The sequence below is a fragment of the Chiloscyllium punctatum genome, chromosome 2 (assembly GCF_047496795.1).
Source record: "Chiloscyllium punctatum isolate Juve2018m chromosome 2, sChiPun1.3, whole genome shotgun sequence".
NCBI classification, from domain to species: domain Eukaryota; kingdom Metazoa; phylum Chordata; class Chondrichthyes; order Orectolobiformes; family Hemiscylliidae; genus Chiloscyllium; species Chiloscyllium punctatum.
The window spans coordinates 104997886-105022037 of record NC_092740.1 but is presented as its reverse complement, the minus strand read 5'-3'; the positions used below and the strand labels follow the sequence as shown (position 1 = coordinate 105022037).

At 41.8% G+C, this 24152-nt stretch overlaps 1 protein-coding gene across 5 annotated transcripts in view; it reads right to left on the bottom strand.

Annotated features, from left to right (window-relative positions):
* Positions 1–24152, bottom strand: part of zdhhc21 (zDHHC palmitoyltransferase 21) — a 135726-nt gene that overhangs the window by 52356 nt on the left and 59218 nt on the right. Inside the window, exon 4 of one of the 5 annotated variants that reach the window (XM_072586900.1) lies at positions 13226–13282. The exons of the other annotated variants lie outside the window; for them this stretch is intronic. Within the exon in view, the coding sequence (XP_072443001.1) occupies positions 13226–13282 (57 nt within the window). The remainder of the gene's footprint in view (positions 1–13225; positions 13283–24152) is intronic. 5 annotated transcript variants of the gene reach the window in all.

Genomic DNA, 24152 nt, shown 5'->3' with positions numbered 1-24152 from the left:
AATAAAGGCAAGCATGTCAAACACCTTCTTCACTATCCTGTCTATCAGCAACTCCACTTTCAAGGAACTATGAACCTGCACCCTAAGGTTGCTTTGTTTGGCAACACTCCCCAGGGCCTTACCATTAAATGTGTAAGTCCTGCCTGATTTGCCCAAAATGCAACACTTCACATCGATCTAAATTAAAGTCCATCTGCCACTCCTCAGTCCATTGGCCTATCTAATCAAGATAACCTTCTTTGCTGTTCACTACACCATCATTTTTTGTATAATCTGGAAACTCACTAACCATATCACCGATATTCACATCCAAATCATTTATATAAATGACAAAAAACAATGGACCCAGCACAGAATTTTGTCTCAGGCTTCCAGTCTGAAAAGCAACCTTCCACCACCATCCCCGTCTCCTAACTTCAAGCCAATTTTGTATTCAAATGGTTAGCTCTCCTAGGATTCTTTATGATATACCTTTCTCACCAGTCTACAATGCAGAACCTTGACGCACTGGTTGATTCCATCGGATATGACAGGGATGAGAAGCTATGTTACCATCACTATCAACATCTTGTGGTTAGCATTGACCAGAAACCCAACTGGACTAGCCATATAAATAAAGTGTCAGAGGCTAGGAAAACTGCAGAAAACAACTCACTGACTCCCCAAAACCTGTCCACCATTCAGAAGGCACAAGATAGGAGTGTGATGAAATACTCATTACTTTCTGGACGGGTGCCTCTCCAACAACATCTAGGACACCATCTAGGCACTATCTAGGACAAAGTAACCCGCTTGATTGGCACTATTCCTTCCATCACTAACACTCAGCAGTGTGTGCTATCTACAATGATATGGAGGTGCTGGTGTTGGACTGGAGTGGACAAAGTTAACTACAAGCTTTTGGAGTGCCACTCCTTCGTCAAGCAGGTAGTGAGGCAGGATTGTAGGACACGGAATTTATAATAAAATTTCAAAGTGTCATACAACTGATGCAATCTAGTCAACAAACGTAAATTGCTGATAAGTCTTAAAGACTTAGAATGGGTTGCAGGTTTCGATTCATTAATATTAAACTTGTACTTCCAAATAAACCTGGACTATAATCTGGTGTTGTGGGATTTTTAACTCTATCTGCAAGATACATTGCAGAAATTCATCAAAGATTCTTAGACAACACATTCCAAATCCACAACCCTGCCAGCTGCAAGGACAAGGGCAGCAAATATATATGTTAACACTTACTGCAAGTTCCCCTCCAAGTCATGCATCATCCTGACATGGAAATATATTGCTTTTCCTTCACTGAGTCAAAATTTTGGAATTTCTCCCCAGATCTCTACTTTTAGCACTCGGACTGCAACAATTCAAGAAGGCAGCTCACCAACACTTTTTCAAGGGCAATTAGGGAGAGGCAATAAATGCTGGCCAGGCAAAAGTGAGGACTGCAGATGCTGGAAACCAGAGTTTAGATCAGAGCAGTGCTGGAAAAGCACAGCAGGTTACGCAGCATCCGAGGAGCAGGAAAATCGATGTTTCAGGCAAAAGCCCTTCATCAGGAATAGAGAGAGGAAGCCTCCAGGGTGGAGAGATAAAATCCTGGAGGCTTCCTGCCTCTGTTCCTGATTAAGGGCTTTTGCCCGAAACGTCGATTTTCCTGCTCCTCGGATGCTGCCTGACCTGCTGTGCTTTTCCAACACTACCCTGATCTAAATGCTGATTAGTCAGCAACACTCACATCCCACAAATGAATTAAAAAGAAAGTTATTCAGAATTAAGATACATACTTCAAACAGAACTCTCTTGTCCATTTGCAACCCTAAATTTTTCATTTTACCTCTCTTAATGTGACTTCAGTTACTCAGAAGTATAGTATTTTTATGATAAAACAAAACATTTTAGATGTGAAACAAACAAAACAGAAATGCGTGGAGAAACTCAGCACGTCTGAAAACATCTTTGGAGAGAAAACAATTAATGTTCTGAATCCTTTGACTTTTCTTCAGAATGGGAAGCAGCTAGGAAAAGGTGATTATGGGGTTAGGAGGAAATGGGGTAAGTGGGTAGTTGGAGATGGAGAATGGAGAAAAAAGAATGGGCAGGCAAAGGTATTGTAGATAGTAAGCCAGGAAGAAGAGAAGCTACAAAGTGGGGACTTAGTAATTGATAATGGGTTGGGTGTACTGAAAGCAACCCACTTCATGATTGGACCTGGGGCAGTGTAACAGACCAGAAATTGAGTGTTAATGTTCAAAAATTGTTAAAACAGATATTGAGTCCTGAAGGCTGTGATGTATCTAAGTAGAACCTGAGGTGTTGTTCCTACAGCTTGTGTTGAGTTTCACTGGAGCACTGCAAGAGACCTTCGACAACAATGTTGACATGCGATCAGAATGGAGTACTGAAGTTGCATGCAACTCGAAGTTCAGAGTCATTGTTACAGAAGATATTTTAATTACATATTTTAGTAAATCCATAAATGATAAGCATGAAAAAGCATAAATGAAAGTCAAAGGTGAGGTCATTTCTTCAAGTCAATATCATTCCAGGCAGGGCTTTTGTGGTGCATTGATAGTGTGCAAATCCCACCTGCTCCAGAGGTGTGTACGAACATCTCTAAACAAACATTAGTAAACATTAATAATACTGGGACAAAATTAAAAACTGCTGGAAAAGCTCAGCAGATCTGGCAGCATCAGTGGAAAGAAATCAGAGTTAATATTTCGGATTGAATGACCGTTCCTCCCTGTGCTTTTCTAATAATATCTATTTTTTGTCTCTGACTTGCAGCGTCTGCAGTTCTTTCAGTTTTCTCAATAATTCTGGGATTAGGAGTAGCAAATTTAGGAGATCATTCATTTTCTGTTTCCTTCTTTTAAGAAATTACTTTGCACATTCTCGTTTCTCTTGAACATTACAAACTCCCAGAGGCAGCAGGGGTCCTGAGGTCACAGCAGTGGTCAATTAGTGTGACTCCCCACCATCTGTGAAAACACTCCTCTAACTTCTATCCTTGTTTCCTTGTCCCTCTGTTAATTCATTGAAGCTAATAGAAATTGATGGAACTGGTTAGGATACATTTAACAACTGAGAATGAGGTGTCAATTGAACACATAAGTTAAACAGCCCAGACAGAATTATTTGAACAAATTGCTTAGATGGAAAATATAATGTACCCGGTGCACCAGCTAAAATGAAAAGCCACCTTATTCATATTTTCTATCTTTCTGTTTGCAATTCATGAACTTATCATCCTAATAAAAAACAACTATACTCCAGTGAACAATTATTTCTCAGTTTCCATGCAGGCAGCATAGTGGGTCTTATGGCATTTTTTTCCAAAGAATCTAAAAATAAAAGCAGCATATATACTGAGCATCCATATAAAGTCAACGGAATATTCTCTTTCTGATCAAATAACCAAACATTTGCTCCTCAGAAGCGCAGCATGATATTGAATCTAAACAGCTGTTACTAACTCAGTAAATACAGTGATGTGATTGTGAAGTACAGCCAAGCACAGCACTCACTCTTCCTTCTTCTGTTTGGTGAGTAATTTGTGAATTTCTTTTGATGACCACACGTTATAGGAAGAAGCCAGCACTGACATGATGGCCTCCAATCTCCTCTGTGTGCACAATAAAGTTCTCTAATATTATTCACTCTACAGCAAGCAGATGCAATTAACATGTTGATATGCAAAGTAAACAATGTACATTGGTGATTGGATGAGGCGTAGGACAAGAGATGAGTAAATATGCTTTCAGCTTGGAATACCATGTTTTGTACTTGACAAAGATGAAAATCCTTCTTCCCTGTTTGATAATTTAGATTAGCTAGTCTCTGCGCTAACAGTCATAGATTCATAATTTATTTGCTACTAAATTGATAACCTTTCTTCAAGACCATTTTGGACATTCCTCTGAAATCCGCGGTTTCCAATCTCTCTCTCTCCTCCAAAAAAAAACAAAGAACTGTGGATGCTAGAAATCTGAAATCTGAAACAAAACGGAAATTGTTTGAGAAACTCAGCATTTGTGGCGAGGAAGCAGAGTTAACAATTCAGGTCCAGTGACTGTTCTTCAGAATTGATTGTAGCTAAGAAAAGAGCTGAAAATGTGTTGCTGGAAAAGTGCAGCAGGTCAGGCAGCATCAAAGGAGCAGGAGAATCGACGTTTCGGGCATAAGAAGGGCTTATGTCCAAAACATCGATTCTCCTGCTCCTTTGATGCTGCCTGACCTGCTGCGCTTTTCCAGCAACACATTTTCAGCTCTGATCTCCAGCATCTGCAGTCCTCACTTTCTCCTTGTAGATCATAATACCTGCTGAAGCTGGGGTGGGGAATGGGGTAGGAATAAACAATAGGTAGAGGTGACCCCCCTCCCCCAGCAGAGACAAAGCGAACAGTGATTGAACAGTTAAGTGAATTGGTAAAAGTCATTCTCGGAGAATCAATAGCTGCGAATGATGGCCATTATTCCTCTCCTGCCCACCACTCCATCTTCAGCATATATGCAATCCTTTTCTAGCCACAATCAGTCCTGAAGAAGGGTCATTGAACATAAAACATTAACTCTGTTTCCTCTCCACAGATGCTGCCAAATCTGCTGAGTTTCTCCAGCTTTTCTTTCTGCGACCAGATCTCACTTTGCAGACAAAGTTAACCATCACTGATGCTGGGATTCTAAAAAGTGGAATATGCTACAGAAAATCTGCCTCACTTGTGATTGGCAGTCTGTTTCCAGTGAGATTCCATAGCGCTCAGTGCTGGGGCCTTGTACATTTTCTGATTGTTTATGACTCAAATGTAGTGGTTCTGATCAATGATACAAAAATTTGATGGATGGTAAGTAATGAGCTGAATAGCAATAAACTGAAGAAGGATATCAATATACTGGTCAGGTGGGGAGATCGGTGTTAAATGTAATTTAACCTGGAAATGTGTGAAGAAATGCACTTTGAGAGAGAAAGCAAGGCAAGGGATTACACCGTGAATATAAGAAACTAGAAGTAATGAAGATTAGAGAGACTTTGGTGTTCATTTCCATGGATCTCTGATGTTGGCAGGGCAAGTTGATAAGATGAAATACATACCTTAATTAAACAAGTTACAAGAAAATAAGAGCACTCCGGTTGTGCAAAATTGCAATAAAATATTGTTTAAGCTACAGCTGGAATACTATGTGTCATTCTGGTCACCACATTATAGGAAAGATGGTGCAGTGGAGATTCATCAAAATGTTGCCTTCGCTCGAGGATCTGAGCTATGAGAAAAGTTTGGATAGGCCAAGGCTGTTTACATTGCAGCAGTGAAGCTTGAGAAGGAACCTGACAGAGATTATAAACAGCATAGATATAATGATAGAAAAGCTCTTTTTCCATGAGTAGAGAGGACAATAACCAGATATAAGGTTGAGAGCAGAGTTGAGATATTTTGCTCACCAGAGTGGTGAGAGTCTGGAGACACTGTCTGAATGTGTGGTTCAATCACAAACTGTGGAAACATTTAAATATCTGTGTTGCCATAACCTAAATGGGTACAGGCCAAGTGGTATAAAACAGAATTAATGTAGTCAGATTTTTGTTCACTGGTGCAGACGGTGCCCAATGGCCTCCTTCTGTGCTGTAAACATTTATGAGTCTACGAAACACTAGTTGAATTTGAGTCAGCTATTTCACAGAGGCATAGAGTCATACAGAAGCAGGCACCTCAGCCTACCAGGTCCTTGACAACTAACAAATACTAATCCTATTTATCTGCACTTGGTTCCTAGCTTACTAAGCTCTGGAATGTTAAGTGCTCATGTAGATGCTTCTTAAGCATTTCCTGTGCAATGTCTAATTTGAAGTTGTGACGTTCAGTGAAGCAGAGCAACTAGCAATCAGGATGTACATCCTAAACCCAATCTCTCTCACCTCAGTGCCACTCAAATGCAATTGCAGCCTACTACCTAAGTCTACAACCTCCAACTCTATCTCCATTGTACCTCTTGCCTTTGCCCTATACCCTTTGATATGTTTGCCTTACAAAATGTATGAATTTCAGGAGAGAAGATTTCAACTGAGCCACAGCCCTTTCTGGGACAAAGTTGCAAACCTCAATCGTACATTACATGAAACAGTGCTTTCGTGCCATGGTGACTGTATCAACAAACTTGACAAACTGTTTAAAAGGTGCTCAGCAGGACTACACTTCTTTAAAATGATTGGTTGAGCGACAAAACATTTATTTTTGTCATTTGAACATTTGCAAAGCTAGCTTTCCTTAATCCAAGAGTGGCACAGAGAAGGCTCATAATATTAGAACATCAAATATTCCAGAATAATTGCATTAAAAACAGTCTTTCTTATAAGAAAGTATACTTATTCACCAGCACAAACATTCTCTGATTGACCTCGCTTTGGAAATGAGGTCTCTCTGGCCTGTGACTCTTCCTCCCTACCAAAATATATACTGACTTCAACAGCAAAGATGCTAGACATCACATTACATCATAAACCAAATTATCCTGCTGCAAAATAACATCAGAGTTTGTACTAGAGTATTTTATATTTAGTGGCCATGGCAAATGCATAATGTAGCAACAAAATGAGGATGAGAGGTACAGCTCCAATGCAGAATGTAATCTCAAATCCCTCTGCAGGAAACTGTTCAAATGACAACCAAAAGAACTACAGTTGCTATAAATCAGAAACAAAAACAGAAGTTGCTGGAAAAGCTCAGCATGTCTGGCAGCATCTGTGAAGGAAAATCAGAGTTAATGTCTTGCGTCCTGTCCTCAAATCTGGTCAAATTATACTGCTCAAGGATGCATTAACCACAGATTAAACATTAACACTTTGAAAGAAAAAAAATGGGAAAAATAACCAGGAAAACATTCCATCAATAATGTCAGTCATACTGTGGAAATAACAGAACTCAAATTCTCTTGACTATGATTCAGAAAAACTGGGGTAGGAGAAAGAAAAGCAAGTATAAAGCAATTTAGAATAAATCGCTTTAGGGTTAGAAAGTCTGAGTGTTCACCATTCCATTTTAGGCCATTAAACATCTGATGCTCAGGCAAAGATTTCAATTACAAATTAAAACATTTTACCTTCCAGCCATGACCTCTATCACCTAAACGGACAATGGCAGCAAATACATGGGAACACCAGCACCTCCAAGTTTCCCTCCAAGCCACTCACCACCCTGACTTGAAAATATATCATTGATCTTTCATTGTCACTGTGTTGAAATCCTGGGGATGATAGGAGGAGGTATCGGAGAGCTGACACTCAGCCTCTAATGTAGCGGTCAGTACATCAAACTATAACAGCACCACCCTTATCGGCAGGCTTAATAACAAAGTCAGGGTTGGATCTAAGTGCACAGAGTACAGTCAGTTTGAAGGGAGATATGTTGGATTGGGTGAGTGCGGCAGAGAAATTGAGGCAACCAACGTCACGTTGAAAGTTCTCAATGAACAGATCGAGTGCAGGTAAAAGGCCAAAGGGATGGGTTCAGGTGGAGGGAATGTTGGAGCTGGGTGAAGGGGTCTGTGAGAAGGGGAAAGGACTCTTGGCCAAAGAAATGGTGTGAAATGTATTTCACCTGTCCTTCCTGTGGGCCACGAATCAACCAGGTTCTTAGTACTCTCGAGTTTGGAAGCACTTTAATTTTCAATGTGAAAGTTACAAAATATGAATCATTCAGACACCAATTACTTGGCATCATTGTTCTTGGCATTGTTCCAACAACTATTACTTTACAATGTGCAACTTGTCAAACACATTATACTGATCAGATTTAGTATTATAATCCGAAAGCTCAAGTCCAATTCAACAAAGATCCATGGAACAACTGGACAGTAGCACATTTTAAATTTTATTTAATGAATTCTTCTACATTCAAATACAAGCTTAATTAGAATTCATAAGTTATGAGTTATGCTAAAATAACATGATGCTTGTTCTAACCACTTCTGTATGACTACGCCACCTGAGTAGTTCTGATATTTTAAAAATTTATTTCCTACAATGTTTCTCACTATTGAATTCAGTGTCTCTTACTCCTCCTGTGTTGCCACGTCTCATTAACTTATTTGTTCCTTACTTCTCTCAATTACATATTTCACAACTTTTTAGTTTGTTTTTATATCCCACTCTTTCTGAAAAGTCCCACACACCCGCCACTGATTTTGTTTTAACTCAAGAAGAGAATAGATTGGTTCAAAGATTTGTCGCAAGCTGTTAAGATTCATTTATTATTAAAGATTGGGTCTAAGACACTCAATGAGCTGAACTGGACCAATAGGTCCCTGCCAAATTATTATTTTAAGTCTCAACTATGATATTGTGAAAAAGACAAAAAGACATGGTAGCTATAACTTTTGAGGCAAATATGATAACAATAATTTGACAGTCCATTCCACAGGTAACCATGTTGTTGTTATTTAATGGTAAGAGGCCACTGGATGATTTTATTCAGATAGAATTAGTGAACAAGGATATGGGGAAAAGGCAGAAAGTTGGCACTAAGTAATGATGTTTGCTTGAAGAACTGGTTCAGGCATGACGGGCCAAATGGCTCCTTGCGAGCTGGAACAACTCTGTGATCATCGCCGTATTCCAGAACACAATGAGTTGGATGATAAATTAGAGACAGGGTGAAAGCAATGGCTGACATCGAGAAGTTTGGATTTAAGACAAAATGAACAAGGAGGAGTCAAGGTCGAAACTGTCTTCAGGATTAGGCTTCTTCAGAACACTATTTGTAACATATTAAGACTACACACTACAATATATAGAACATAGAACATAGAACAATACAGCACAGAACAGGCCCTTTGGCCCACGATGTTGTGCCGAACATTTGTCATAGCTTAAGCACCCATCCAGTACCTATCCAATTGCTGCTTAAAGGTCACCAATGATTCTGACTCTGTCACTCCCACGGGCAGCGCATTCCATGCCCCCACCACTCTCTGGGTAAAGAACCCACCCCTGACATCTCCCCTATACCTTCCACCCTTCACCTTAAATTTATGTCACCTTGTAACACTTTGTACCTGGGGAAAAAGTTTCTGACTGTCTACTCTATCTATTCCGCTGATCATCTTATAAACCTCTATCAAGTCACCCCTCATCCTTCGCTGTTCCAATGAGAAAAGGCTTAGCACTCTCAACCTATCCTCATACAACCTATACTCCATTCCAGGCAACATCCTGGTAAATCTTCTCTGCACCCTCTCCAAAGCTTCCACATCTTTCCTAAAGTGAGGCGACCAGAACTGCACACAGTACTCCAAATGTGGCCTAACCAAGGTCCTGTACAGCTGCAACATCACTTCACGACTCTTGAATTCAATCTGTCTGCTAATGAACGCTAATACACCATAGGCCTTCTTACAAGCTCCATCCACTTGAGTGGCAACTTTCAAAGATCTATGAACATAGACCCCAAGATCCCTCTGCTCCTCCACCTTACTAAGAACCCTACCGTTAACCCTGTATTCCGCATTCTTATTTGGTCCTTCCAAAATGGACAACCTCACACTTGGCAGGGTTGAACTCCATCTGCCACTCCTCAGCCCAGCTCTGCATCATATCTAAGGCCCTTTGCAGCTGACAACAGCCCTCCTCACTATCCACAACTCCACCAATCTTCATATCATCTGCAAATTTACTGACCCACCCTTCAATTCCCTCTTCCAAGTCATTAATAAAAATTACAAACAGCAGAGGACCCAGAACTGACCCCTGCGGAACTCCACTTGTAACTGGCCTCCAGGCTGAATATTTACCATCTACCACCACTCTCTGACTTCGACCGATTAGCCAGTTTTCTATCCAACTGGCCAAATTTCCCTCTCGCCCATGCCTCCTCACTTTCTGCATAAGCCTACCATGGAGAACCTTATCAAATTCCTTAGTAAAATCCATGTACACTACATGCACTGCTCTACCCTCATCCACATGCTTGGTCACCTCCTCAAAGAATTCAATAAGACTTTTACCCCTCACAAATCCGTGCTGGCTGTCCCTAATCAAGCAGTGTCTTTCCAGATAGCCATAAATCCTATCCCTCAGTACCCTTTCCATTCCTTTGCCTACCACCGAAGTAAGACTAACTAATTCCCAGGGTTATCCCTATTCCCTTTTTTGAACAGGGGCACAACATTCGCCACTCTCCAGTCACCTGGTACCACCCCCGTTGACAGTGAAGATGAAAAGATCATTGCCAACGGCTCTGAAATTTCCTCTCTTGCTTCCCACATAATCCTAGGAAATATCCCGTCAGGCCCGGGGGACTTGTCTATCCTCAGGTTGTTCAAAATGCCCAACACATCTTCCTTCCTAACAAGTATCTCTTCTAGCTTACCAGTCCATTTCACACTCTCGTCTTCAACAATACGGTCCCTCTCCTTTGTAAATACTGAAGAAAAGTACTCATTCAAGACCTCTCCTATCTCTTCCGACTCAATACACAGTCTCCCACTACTGTCCTTGATCGGACCTACCCTCGTTCTCATCATTCTCATGTTTCTCACATACACATAAAATGCCTTGGGGTTATCCTTGATCCTATCTGCCAAAGATTTTTCATGCCGTCTCTTAGCTCTCCTAATTCCTTTCTTCAGCTCCCTTCTGGCTATCCTGTATCCCTCCAATGCTCTGTCTGAATCTTGTTTCCTCAGACTTATGTAAGCCTCCTTCTTCCTCTTTACTAGACATTCAACCTCCCTCGTCAACCAAGGTTCCCTCACACGACCATCTCTTTCCTGCCTGACAGGTACATACATATCAAGGACACGTCGTATCTGTTCCTTGAAAAAGTTCCACATTTCCACGACATCCTTCCCTGACAGCCTATGCTCCCAACTTATGCTCCTCAGATCCTGTCTTACAGCATCGTATTTACCCTTCCCCCAATTGTAAAACCTACCCTGTTGCACGCACCTATCTCTCTCCATAATCAAGGTGAAAGTCACAGAATTGTGGTCACCATCAACAAAATGTTCACCCACTAACAAGCCTATCACTTGTCCCGGTTCGTTACCAAATACCAAATCCAATATGGCCTCCCCTCTGGTTGGACAATCTACATACTGAGTTAGAAAAGCTTCCTGGACACACTGCACAAACACCGCCCCATCCAATCTACTTGATCTAAAGAGCTTCCAATCAATATTTGGGAAGTTGAAATCGCCCATGACTACTACCCTGTGGCTTCTGCACCTTTCCAAAATCTGTTTCCCAATCTGTTTCTCCACATCTCTGCTGCTATTGGGGGGCCTATAGTAAACACCCAACAAGGTGACTGCTCCTTTCCTATTTCTGACTTCAGCCCAGACTACCTCCAAAGACAGATTCTCCTCGAACTGTCTTTCTGCAGCCGTTATACCATTTCTAATTAACCCCTCCTTTTTTTACCACCCTCCCTAATCTTACTGAAACATCTAAACCAGGAACCTCCAACAACCATTCCTGTCCCTCATCTATCCATGTTTCTGTGATGGCCACAACATCGTAGTCCCAAGTACCAATCCATGCCTTAAGTTCACACACCTTATTTCTGATACTCCTTGCGTTGAAGTATACACACTTGAACCCATCTCTGTGTCCGCAATTATTCCCTGTCAGTGCTACCATTTCCACAGCCTCCCTACATTCTTGGACATCCTGACAAACAGCTAACCTACTTGCTGGACTACAAGTCCGGATCCCATCCCCCTGCCAAATTAGTTTAAACCCCCCGAACAGTGCTAGCAAACCTACCCCCCAGGATATTGGTGCCCTTCTGGTTCAGGTGCAACCCGCCCTGCTTGTACAGGTCCCACCTTCCCAAAATGCAGTCCAATTGTCCAAATATCTGAAGCCCTCCCTCCTACACCATCCTTGCAGCCACGTGTTCAAGTGCACTCTTTCCCTATTCCTTGCCTCACTGTCACGTGGCACCGGCAACAATCCAGAGATGACGACTCTGTCTGTCCTAGCTTTTAGCTTCCAGCCTAACTCCCTGAGCTCCTGAATGACCTCCCCACCTCTCTTCCTACCTATGTCATTGGCGCCAACGTGCACCACTTCTGGCTGCACACCCTCTCCCTTAAGGATTTTGAGGACACGGTCCGAGACATCTTGGACCCTGGCACCCGGGAGGAAACAAACCATCCGAGAGTCTCGTCCATGTCCACAGAACCGCCTGTCCGTCCCTCTAACTATAGAGTCTCCTATAATTAGTGCTCTCCTCCTCTCCCCCTTTCTCTTCTGAGCCTCAGAGCCGGACCTCATGCCAGAGACCCGGTCACTGCAGCTTACCCCTGCTAGGCTGTCCCACCTAACAGTATCCAAATCGGTATACTTATTGTCGAGGGGAACGACCACAGGGGATCCCTGCACTGCCTGCTTCCTCCCCTTCCCACCTCTAACTGTTACCCAGCTACCTCTGTTCTCTGGCGTAACTACGTCCCTGTAGCTTCTATCTATCACCCTCTCAGCCTCTCAAATAATCCTCAGTTCATCCAACTCCAGTTCCAGTTCCCTAACGCGTTCTGTGAGGAGCAGGAGCTGACTGCATTTCCTGCAGATGAAGTCAGCAGGAGCATCGGTGGTCATCCCTACCTCAAACATCCTGCAGGAGGAACATTCCACCGCCTGTGCTGCCATTACTCTACAGTTAGTCTCCAAAACAAGAACACTGAGTAGCTTACCTGTAGACTTTAAAGTTAGGTTAGAGGAGGAGGATGGGAGGGAGGCCCTACTTGTAGGGCCTGGGATCTAGAATACGCCCACTCAAATATCAATCACATACCTTCCCGACCAGCTCTGCGCTCCAACTTCACTTCCGCCCAGTTCGCGCCGCTCTCTGCTGCAAAAAGACCACTGGCGTCGAGGTAAGGTCTTTAATATCATCACTTACCTTCCCGACCAGCTCTGCGCTCCAACTTCACTTCTGCACAGCTCGCGCCGCTCTCTGCTGCGAAAAGACCGTTGGCGTCGAGGTAAGTTCTTAAATATCAATCACATACCTTCCCGACCAGCTCTGCGCTCCAACTTCACTTCCGCCCAGTTCGTGCCGCTCTCTGCTGCAAAAAGACCACTGGCGTCGAGGTAAGGTCTTTAATATCATCACTTACCTTCCCGACCAGCTCTGCGCTCCAACTTCACTTCTGCACAGCTCGCGCCGCTCTCTGCTGCGAAAAGACCGTTGGCGTCGAGGTAAGTTCTTAAATATCAATCACTTACCTTCCTGACCAGCTCTGCACTCCAACTTCACTTCCGCCCAGCTCGCGCCACTCTCTGCTGTGAAAAGATATGATATATAGAGAAGTACAAATCTCTAATCATAGTGTTTATGGAAAAACTGTGCCATTATTTCTCTCACTCAATGCTAGTCAGTCTGCTCCTCATGTTTTTCTCTAAGTATTCTGGCCTTCTCACTTAAATTTTTCCGCACCGTTCTATTTATGCCCAGTAAAAAGCAGCTCCATGACATTTTTGCAAGGTTATTCCAGGGTCCTATAATCCCTTAATCAATGGAATCTAGCAATGGAAACATACTTATCTACTTCATCCTCACTAACTTTCTCAAGGCCCGGAATACCCAGCAAAATTAGAGCAAAGTCGAGACATAGGTTAAAATTAAGGTACAGCTTCACTGTAATATTTAAATGTCAACTTGCTTGCTGGGAATTGCTTCCTCCAGCCCTAGTCTGCATCATTTAAACCCAGAGTGGACTGACTGGAGTTGGGATTCATATTGCCAGCATTTACCTTGTCTTAAAAAATGTTCTCTCAGCAACAAAAAATCAAAACACTGTTGCCATGCATTTATATCCACAGATGAAATACAGGAAGTCCCCACCTTCCCTTTTTAAATCTGTTCGAAAGCCAAATTTGTACGTAACTCCAAACAGTGACATATGGTTCACTTCTAGCGTCAATTAGTCAAATATTTGTCTTAGTATATAGTATATATTTTACCTAAAACATCTTAAATAGAATAATACAGTAATAATAAATGTAACGACAGTGTTTTGAACATCTGCAAAGTAGTCTGCTTATTCGTTAGTACAAACCATTGTATTTGACTCGACTTTTTAAAAATAATAGGCTTTACAGAGGTTGGTTCGTAAGTACTGGCAGTCGTAAGTCGGGTGTTTGTAACCTGGGAAAAGCCTGTAGATTAATTAAGGTTGTAAACTACAACACTACAGAACAGTTTTACTCCGCCTCCACTGCTCAACTCGACAAGGCACGTGCTGCAGAATACCATTAGTCTGTTAAGTAGTTTTCACTTCAGGATGCGTAATATGAATAAATGTAACGTTTTAAACACATGATACTTTCTCAACCTTTAAAACTAACTTCAGAGCATATACAACATCACGAAGAAACACTCAGCTACGTTGACACTAAGGTCAGCCAGTTAGCAAAGTTGATTTTTAATTTACATACTTCTATTTAAAGTCATAGCAAAAACAATACTTGTCAGAGCTTCTCCTTTTTAATTTAGTGCCACTCTATTTCTGTTCCTGTGACTTCCTGCATTATTTTGCCCTCACGCTTCTGCCCAGGAAGACAGTCATTTTGCAGAGTCACAGATGTGAAGCCCAGTGTCGAGTTTAGCTGCATATCTCTGATGTACAAAAAGTTATAATGAATTTCACACAACAGAAGTAAATCTATTTGCTTAATACATGTATGCAGCCACACGACCACATCTGATGTCAGCAACCTATTAGTTAAACGTGGCTCAATTCATCATAATCTAAGTTCCAAAGTTCAGGGTTCAAACCCCAATTCAGGGCTTAGAAAGAAAAATCAAAGTTGTCCCTCTCTTGCAGTACTGAGGGAGTGTGGCATCAATGGAAATACTGTCTCACAGATACAACATTATGCAAGTCCCAATTTGTCTGCTCAGCTGGATATAAAAGATTCCATGATAATATTTCAGAGACGACAAACAGAGTTATTCTGGTATCCTGACCCTTAATCCATTATCACCAATAAACAGATGATCTGACAATAATCACATAAATGTTCATGTGAATTTACTGTAGACAAACTGACTGCCAAATTTCCTACATTGCATAATGAAAGATATCCTGAGTTCATTAAAAGGGCTGCATAAATACAAATCTTCCTTTTTATTTTATGATTCTTTATTCAGCTACACTTTAAAATGCATTAATGCTGTGTCAAATGTCTTGAGGGTTCCTACCCCTACCACAGGATTTGGAGGAGCCGATGTTGGACTGGGGTGGACAAGGTTAAAAATCACACAAGACCAGGTTATAGACCAACACGTTTATTTGGAAGCACGAAATAAACTTGTTCGACTATAACCTGGTGTTCTATGATTTTTAACCTTCCACAGGAAACAGTTTTAGGCAGTGAGTGCCAGATACACTCTTCATTACTCCTCCAAACTTGGTTCTTACCTTAAAATTATTCCCACTGGTTTTTGACCCTTGTCCTTGGGGCAAATGTTTCTCCTTATCTACGCCCCACATAACTCAATCATAACCCCCTTCAGCCTTCTCTGCTCTAAGGAAAACACAATCGAATTGCTCGACCCCATACAACGTCTTCATGAATTTCCTTTGTACCTTATCGAAAGCAATCACATCCTTCCGAAAGTGTCGGAATATTGCACACAATATTCCATCGAATCATAGAATCCCTCCAGTGCAAAAGCAGGTCATTTGGCCCTTCGGGTTCATGGCTCTGAAAAGCATCCCACTTTGATCCATCCACCCTACTCCTATAACCCTGCATTTACCATGGCTAATCCAACTAGCCAGCATATTTGGGGATCTATGGGCAACTTAGCATGGACTGTGTGAGGAAATCCTCACAGACACAGAGAGAATGTGCAAACAGGACTTGCCTGAGGGTGGAATCGAACCTGGGTCCCTGGTGTTCAGATGCCACAGTGCTAACCACTGAGCCATATTGCCACCCTGGACAATCAGCTCATTTGGGATGTTAATGTTAATAGAGTCATAGAGATGTATAGCACAGAAACAGACCCTTCAATCCAACTCGTCCATGCCAACTAGATATCCTCCTAGTCCCATTTGCCTATATCCCTCTAAATCCTTCCTATTCATATGCCCATTCAGATACCTTTTAAACGTTGTAATTGTACTTCCTCTGGCAGCTCATTCTATATATGCAGCACCCTTTGTATGAAAATGTTGCCCCTTAGGTCTCTTTTAAATCTTTCCCCTCTCACCCTAAACCTATGCAGTCTAGTTCTGGACTCTCCCACTCCAGGGAAAAGACTTTGTCTATTTACCCTATCTATGCCCCTCTATAAACCCTCTATAAGGTGACCCCAGTTTCTGATGGTCTAGGGAAAACAGCACCAGTTTATTCAGCCTCTCACAATAGCTCAAACCCTCTAAACCTGGCAAAATCTATGTAAACCTTTTCTGAACCCTTTCAAGTTTCACAGCACCCTTCCTATAGGACGGAGACTAGAATTGCATACAATATTCCAAAGGTGGCCTGAACATTGCCCTGACAGCCACAACATGACCTCCCAACTCCTATACTCAATGCTCTGACCAATAAAGGAAAACATACCAAATGCCTTTTTCACTATCCTATCTACCTGAGACTCAAGGAACAATGAACCTGCACTCCAAGGTCTATATGTTCCTGTTAATGTCCAACTAATATCAGGTAACAAGTTCCACATTCTCACTACTGTTTAATTTCTCATGTTTCTTTGTGGACTTACTGGTGATTTTGTGATGGAGCCCACAAGAGAGCAGGCTATTTTGGACTTAATAATGTGTAACGAGCCAAACTTTATAAAAGATCTTAAAATCAGGGAACACTTAGGAGGCAGTGATCATAATGTGGTAGAATTCAGTCTGCAGTTCAAAAGAGAGAAGGCAAAATTGGATGTAATGGTGTTACAGTTAAATAAAGGTAATTACAGGGGCATGAGAGAGGAACTGACAAAAATTGACTGGAAGCAGAGCCTACTGGGGAAGACAGTAGAGCAACAATGGCAGGAGTTTCTGGGTGTAATTGAGGACACAGTATAGAGGTACATCCCAAAGAAAAGAAAGATTACCCTGGGGGGGTGGGGGGGTGGATTAGACATGGCTGACGAAGGAACTCAGGAAATGTGGAAATGTATCACAGAAAAAGACAGAGCCTGTAAAGTGGCTAAAAGCACTGGAAATCAGAAGATTGGGAAGACTACAAAACCAAACAGGGACTAACAAAGAGAGAAATAAGGAAGGAGAGGATCAAGTATGAAGGTAAGCTAACTAGTAACATTAGAAATGATAGTAAAAGTTTCTTTCAATACATAAGAAGCAAACGAGTGGCAAAAGTAGAGATAGGACCAAATTGATGCAGGAAGGCTAGTGATGAGAGATAAGGAAATGGCTGAAGAACTTAATAAATATTTTGTGTCAGTCTTCACAGTGGAAGACATGAGTAATATCCCAACAATTAAGGAGAGTCGGGGCAGAGTTGAATATGCTAGACATTATGAAGGAGAAAGTATTTGAAAAGCTAAAAGGTCTAGAAATTGATAAATCTCCTGGCTCCGATGGGCTACATCCTAGCATTCTGAGGGAGGTGGCTGAAGAAATAGTGGAGGCGTTGGTTGTAATCTTTCAAAAATCACAGGAGTCAGGGAAAGTCCCAGATGGTTGAAAAATCGCTGTTGTAACCCCCTTGTTCAAGAAAGGATTAAGACAAATCATGGAAAATTATAGGCCGATTAGCCGAACCTCGGGTTGTAGGTAAAATTCTAGAATTCATTGTTAAGGATGAGGTTCCTAAATTCTTGGAAGTGCAGAGTCGAATTAGAACAAGTAAGCATGGATTTAGTAAGGTGAAGTCGTGCCTGACAAACCTGTTGGAATTCTTTGAAGAGGTAATAAGTAGGTTAGAGCAGGGAAACCCGGTAGATGTTATCTACCTAGACTTCCAAAAGACCTTTGATAAGATGTCTCACGGGAGGCTGCTGAGTAAGGTGAGGGCCCATGGTGTTCGAGGTAAGCTACTGGCATGGATTGAGGATTGGCTGTCTGACAGAAGGCAGAGAGTTGAGATAAAAGGTTCTTTTTCAGAATGGCAGCTGGTGACAAGTGATGTCCCGCAGGGTTCAGTGTTGGGGCCGCAGCTGTTCACTTAATATATAAATGATCTGGACGAAGAGACTGGGGGCATTCTGGTGAAGCTTGCCGATGATACGAAATTAAGTGGACAGGCAGGTGGTTTTGAGGAGGTGGGGAGGCTACAGAAAGATTTAGACAATTTGGGAAAATGGTCCAAGAAATGGCTGATGAAATTCAATGAGAGCAAATGCGAGGTCTTGCACTTTGGAAAAAAGAACACACGCATGGACTATTTTATAAATGGTGCAAAAATTCATAAAGTCAAAGTACAAAGGGAACTGGGAGTGCTAGTACAGGATTCTGGAAAGGTTGATGTGTAGGTTAAGTCCGTGGTTAAGAAAGCAAATGTTATGTTGTCAATTATCTCAAGAGGGTTGGAATGTAAAAGCAGTAATGTGCTTCACTTTATAAAGCTCTGGTTTGGCCCCATTTAGAATACTGCATCCAGTTTTGGTCCCCGCCCCACATTCTGGCACTGAAGCATGTGCAGCGGAGATTCACAGGGATGATCCCTGGAATGGTAGGCCTAACATATGATGAATGGCTGAGGATCCTGGGATTGTATTCTTTACAGTTTAGAAGGTTGAGGGGAGATCTAATAGAAACTTACAAGATAATGCATGGCTTAGAAAGGGTGGACGCTGGGAAATTGTTTCTGTCAGGAAACTAGGATTCATGGGCACAACCTTAGAATTAGAGGGGGTCAATTGAGAACAGAAATGAGGAGACATTCCTTCAGCCAGAGTGATTGGCCTGTGGAATTCATTGCCACGGAGCACAGTGGAGGCCGGGCTGTTAAATGTCTTCAAGGCAGAGATTGATAAATTCGTAATCTCACAAGGAATTAGGGGATACGGGGAGAGTGTGGGTAAGTGGCACTGAAATGCCCATCAGCCATGATTGAATGGCGGCGTGGACCCGATGGGCCGAATGGCCATACTTCCACTCTTATTTCTTATGGTTTTATGGACTATCTTATTTATGTACTCCCTAGTATTGCAAACACCTGAAATAAAAACCTCTTTCAGTCCTAATGTACCCTGCAACATTTGAGATATCTTTCCTATTGGATTTCTCTTTTTATGTAGTCTTTGGTATTTATTGTAACTGATCAATTCTGCACTTCACCACATCGTGTTTAACTTTTTCCAGTATCTTTTTGTAATACTGGGATGGTTTGTATGCTCAGTGCAGCTCCCTGCAGCCCAGCATTAATATTGCAGATAAGCTGGACTCCACTCAAGTGTAATTTACTCTGTTTAATTTTTCAGCCAACAGGAATTATTGTGAGGTGATTCAATTGGAAGCTGTCAGGTCTATGGTATCAGCAATGACACCAAGTGTGGTAACCACTGCCAGTGCTGCAGGAGATCTGGGAGGAACAGGTCAATTTTTCGATTTTTCAATTTAGGTTTTAAAGGCATCAAGGGATTTAGGGAGAAAGTGGGAATGTGGCATGGAGATCAAGGATCAACAATGATCATACTGAATAGTCGAGTAGGCTTGAAAGGCTGCTCTTATTTTCTATGGTTCAATGAATAGCAATGATGGACCTCCCAGAAAAACAGTGTAAGCTCTGGATGAGACCCCAGTGAGGTGGTGTAGTTGGGGTTTGGGGGGTGGGGCAAATGGTATGTGGACAGGGTGGGGAGAGGATAGATGCGGGGACGAAAACCGAGGGGAGCTGCCTTTGATTGGCACTGCTGCCTGGAAATGAGGAACCCTTACCTCCTTTTCCTTGGCCAGCAATTGACAGGTTTAAACATATCGGGCTGCATATGGAACACAAGCTTCTCTTATCAACCATCAAACCTGAACTGTGGTGACTCTTCTGTGGGCCACAGGTAGGTGGCACAACCAACCCTTTCCCTGATACTTGCAAATTCCTGGTAGAGCAGTGTTGGGTGCACTGTGGCATAGCATTGTGCTATGTAGGGTACTCACCCTTCACCACACTCAAGGGTGGCTTGGAAAATCCAACCCATACAGAAAACAGTTTTCTAGGTGTGATCTCATCAAGATTTCATAAGTTTGGTTTGCACTAAGTTCTTGACTTATAAATTCTGTTACTCTTGAAATGAACTTGAGGACTTTTATGTTACTCTTTATGATTTCTGCATTGTTACGTTTAAGATTGTGTGAATCTTTATCCTGAGATTGCTTATTGTGCTAGTGAGTCATTGAAAGACTTACTTTCCAAAAAATAGCAAGTGCTTCCCTTTTCCTCCTTGGATACACTACTGCATACATTTGAAAATTAATACTAAAGTAGCGAAATTAATTTGTCATATATATGCAGCTATTCTGCACATTTATTAGTATCCTTTTCTTATTTGTCATGCATTAAGATAATAATGTATTTAGGTTTTAAAGGCATCAAGGGATTTAGGGAGAAAGTGGGAATATGGCAAGTATTCACCATATATTTGGCATTGTACTTTGCAGCCTGGAAAGAAAAATAAAGCAAAAATCTGTTTTTATATAGTGCACTGTACGCCTATAGACTGGGTTAAGAAACCCCTAAAGTATTTTGAAAACCACCACAGAGGGGAGTGGGCAGCAAGGTGAAGCCATAGACGACAGAGCATGGAACATTACAGTGTAGTACAGGCCCTTTGGCCCTCGATGTTGTGCTGACCTGTGGACCCAATCTGAAGCCCATCTATCCAACACTATTCGATGCACCCTCATCTAGGTCATTTATAAAAATGACAAAACAGCAGTGGCCCCAAAACAGATCCTTGCGGTACACCACTAGTAACTGAATTGCTGGATGAACATTTCCTCTCAACTACCACCCTCTATCTTCTTTTAACTAGCCAATTTCAGATCCAAACCACGATATCACTCTCAATCACACAGTTCCGTATTTTGTGCAATAGCCTACTGTGGGGAACCTTATCAAATGCCTTACTGAAATCGATATACACCATATTAACTGCTTTATCGTTATCCACCTGTTTGGTCACCACTGCAAAGAACTCAATATGTGTTGTGAGGCATGACCTACCCTTCACAAAACCATGTTGACACTATCCCTAATGAACTTATTCCTCTCTAGATGATTATAAATCCTATCTTTTATAACCTTTTCCAACACTTAACACACAACTGAAGTCAGGCTCACTGGTTTATAATTACCAGGATTGTCTCTACTCCCCTTCTTGAACATTTGCTATCCTCCAGTCTTCTGGCAGTATTCCTGTAGACAATGATAACATAAATATCAAAACCAAATGCTCTACAATCTCTTCCCTGGCTTCCCAGAGAATCCCAGGATAAATCCCATCCGGCCTAGGGGACTTATCCATTTCCACACTTTCCAGAATTGCTAACACCTCCTTCCTTGCGAACGTCAATCCACTCTAGTCTAGTAGCCTGTATTTCAGTATTTTCCTCGACAACATTGTTTTTTTCCAATGTTGAAAAATATGCATTTAGCACTTCCCCTATCTCCTTGGACTCCATGCACAACTTCCCACTACTATCCTTGATTGGCCCTAATTTTTCTCTAGTCATTCTTTTATTCTTATGTCCCCTCCTGGTTCTTCTTAGCTTTCTCTTCAGGTCCTTCCTGGCTAACCTATAACTCTCAAGTGCCCTCAAGGTCAGACAAGAAAAAAGCAACATCAGTGCTAGATTACATGAATTGTGGATCCTGTCTCAGTTTAAATCTACTGTATCACAATGGGATTAAAGAGAAGCCTTTTAAATTGTGGAATGTTGTCAAGTCATTTTCCCATTTGAACCAGAAGAGAAAAACAAACTTGTGTTTAAGTCAGTGACTTGAATCAACAATTGAGCTTCAAGTTTGTGAACTTGCCATGACTTCTTCATATAATTTGTGGAGAACATATACCACAATCCTTTCATCAGTCTGGTATGTTAATTCATCAAAAATTCCAACTCATTCAGTCAAGCACAACTGACTTTTTACAAATCCTGCAGTCAAGTAAAACCAAAGAACTACAGATGTGATTTGAAACAAAAACTGAACTTGCTGAAGAAACTTCGCAGGTCTGGCAGCATTTGTGGAGAGAGAAAAAGAGTTAACATTTCAAGTCCTCTTTTTTCTGAAGCTTTGTTCCCCTCTCCACAGAATATGCCAGACTTGCTAAACTTCTCCAGAACTGTGTGTTTTAAGACAAATTTGTGCAGGGTCTCCAAAATCAATTCAAACTTCTCAAAGTGTCTATTCATTCTTCTCCCCTGATTTTTGTTTCTAAATCCTTACCCACCATTAACATTAAACAGTTACTAAGAATATTCTTTCTTGAACAAGGCTGGTACATTTGTCACTTTCTACTGCTTTGACATTTCCTCCATACCTAGGAGAATTTGGAACACGATGCACCACAAAGTTGCATACTCAACCCCCGATTATACTCCTTGTACACTCATAACTGTACAGCCAAATTCTGCTCTAACTCTATTTACAAGCTTGCTGATAACACCACCACAATGGATCAAAAATCTCTCCCTCGTTGTCAGCAAAACAAAGGAGCTAGTCATTGACTTCAGGAAATGGAGGACATGCTTCTGTCTGCATCAACAGTGCTGAGGTGAAGATGGTTGAGAACTTCAAGTTCCTAGGAATAAATATCACCAACAATATGTCCTGGTCTAGCCACACCAACACTACAATCAAGAAAGCACACTATTGCCTCTATTTCCTCAGAAGGCTAAGGAAATCTTACCAATTTTTATAGATGCACCATTGAAAGCATCCTATCTGGATGCACTCCAGCCTGGTATGACAACAGCCCTGCCCAAGACTGCAAGAAATTACAGAGTTAAAAATCACACAACACCAGGTTATAGTCCAACAGGTTTAATTGGAAGCACTAGCTTTCAGAGTGCCGCTCCTTCATCAGGTGGACAATCTATCTCTATTTTAAATATACTCAATGACCTGGCCTCCACAGCCCTCTGTGGAATTAATTTGACAGATTCACCATTCTGTGGCTAAAAGCATTTCTCCTTATCTCTGTTCGAAACGGTTTTCCCTTTACTCTAAGGCTGTGCCCTCAGGTCCTCATCTCTCCTGCTGGGGGAGATTAGAAATGTTGTTTTTGCAGGTGGAGGTGGGGGGGTGGGGTGTTAATTCTTGTTGCATGTAGCATGTAGCATACTTAAGGCTAAGACTTTAATGAATATAGAGGGTCTTTTCAAGAAAATAGTTTTAAGCTAGGTAATAACTTTAAAGGGTTGTAGCTGACCACAAAAAGAAGCATCTAGAGCATTTCACAATAAAGCTTCTAGTATGATAAGAGAAACTGGATAAAAGAACAAGCTGTAACAAACAAGGAACAAAGAATGCAGATAAGGACAGCAGGATGGCCAGATAAGAAAATAACTAACAAGTGAGGTAATCGGCTGATGATAGGATGGGAAAAGGGAGGCGGACTGGTAAGCTAGAAGAGATACTTGGACTGGTAAACTAGAAGAGATACTCGGACTGGTAAGCTAGAAGAGATACTTGTTAGGAAGGAAGATGTGTTGGACATTTTGAACAACTTGAGGATAGTCAAGTCCCCTGGGCCTGACGGGATATATTCTAGGATTATGTGGGAAGCAAGGGAGGAAATTACAGTACCGTTGGCAATGATCTTCTCGTCTTCACTGTCAACGGGGGTGGTACCAGGGGACTGGAGAGTCGCGAATGTTGTGCCCCTGTTCAAAAAAGGGAATAGGGATAACCCCGGGAATTACAGGCCAGTTAGTCTTACTTCTGTGGTAGGCAAAGTAATGGAAAGGGTACTGAGGGATAAGATTTATGAGTATCTGGAAAGACACTGCTTGATTAGGGACAGCCAGTATGGATTTGTGAAGGGTAGGTCTTGCCTCACAAGTCTTATTGAATTCTTCGAGGAGGTGACCAAGCATGTGGATGAGGGTAGAGCAGTGGATGTAGTGTACATGGATTTTAGTAAGGCATTTGATAAGGTTCCCCATGGTAGGCTTATGCGGAAAGTCAGGAGGCATGGGATAGAGGGAAATTTGGCCAATTGGGAAGAAAA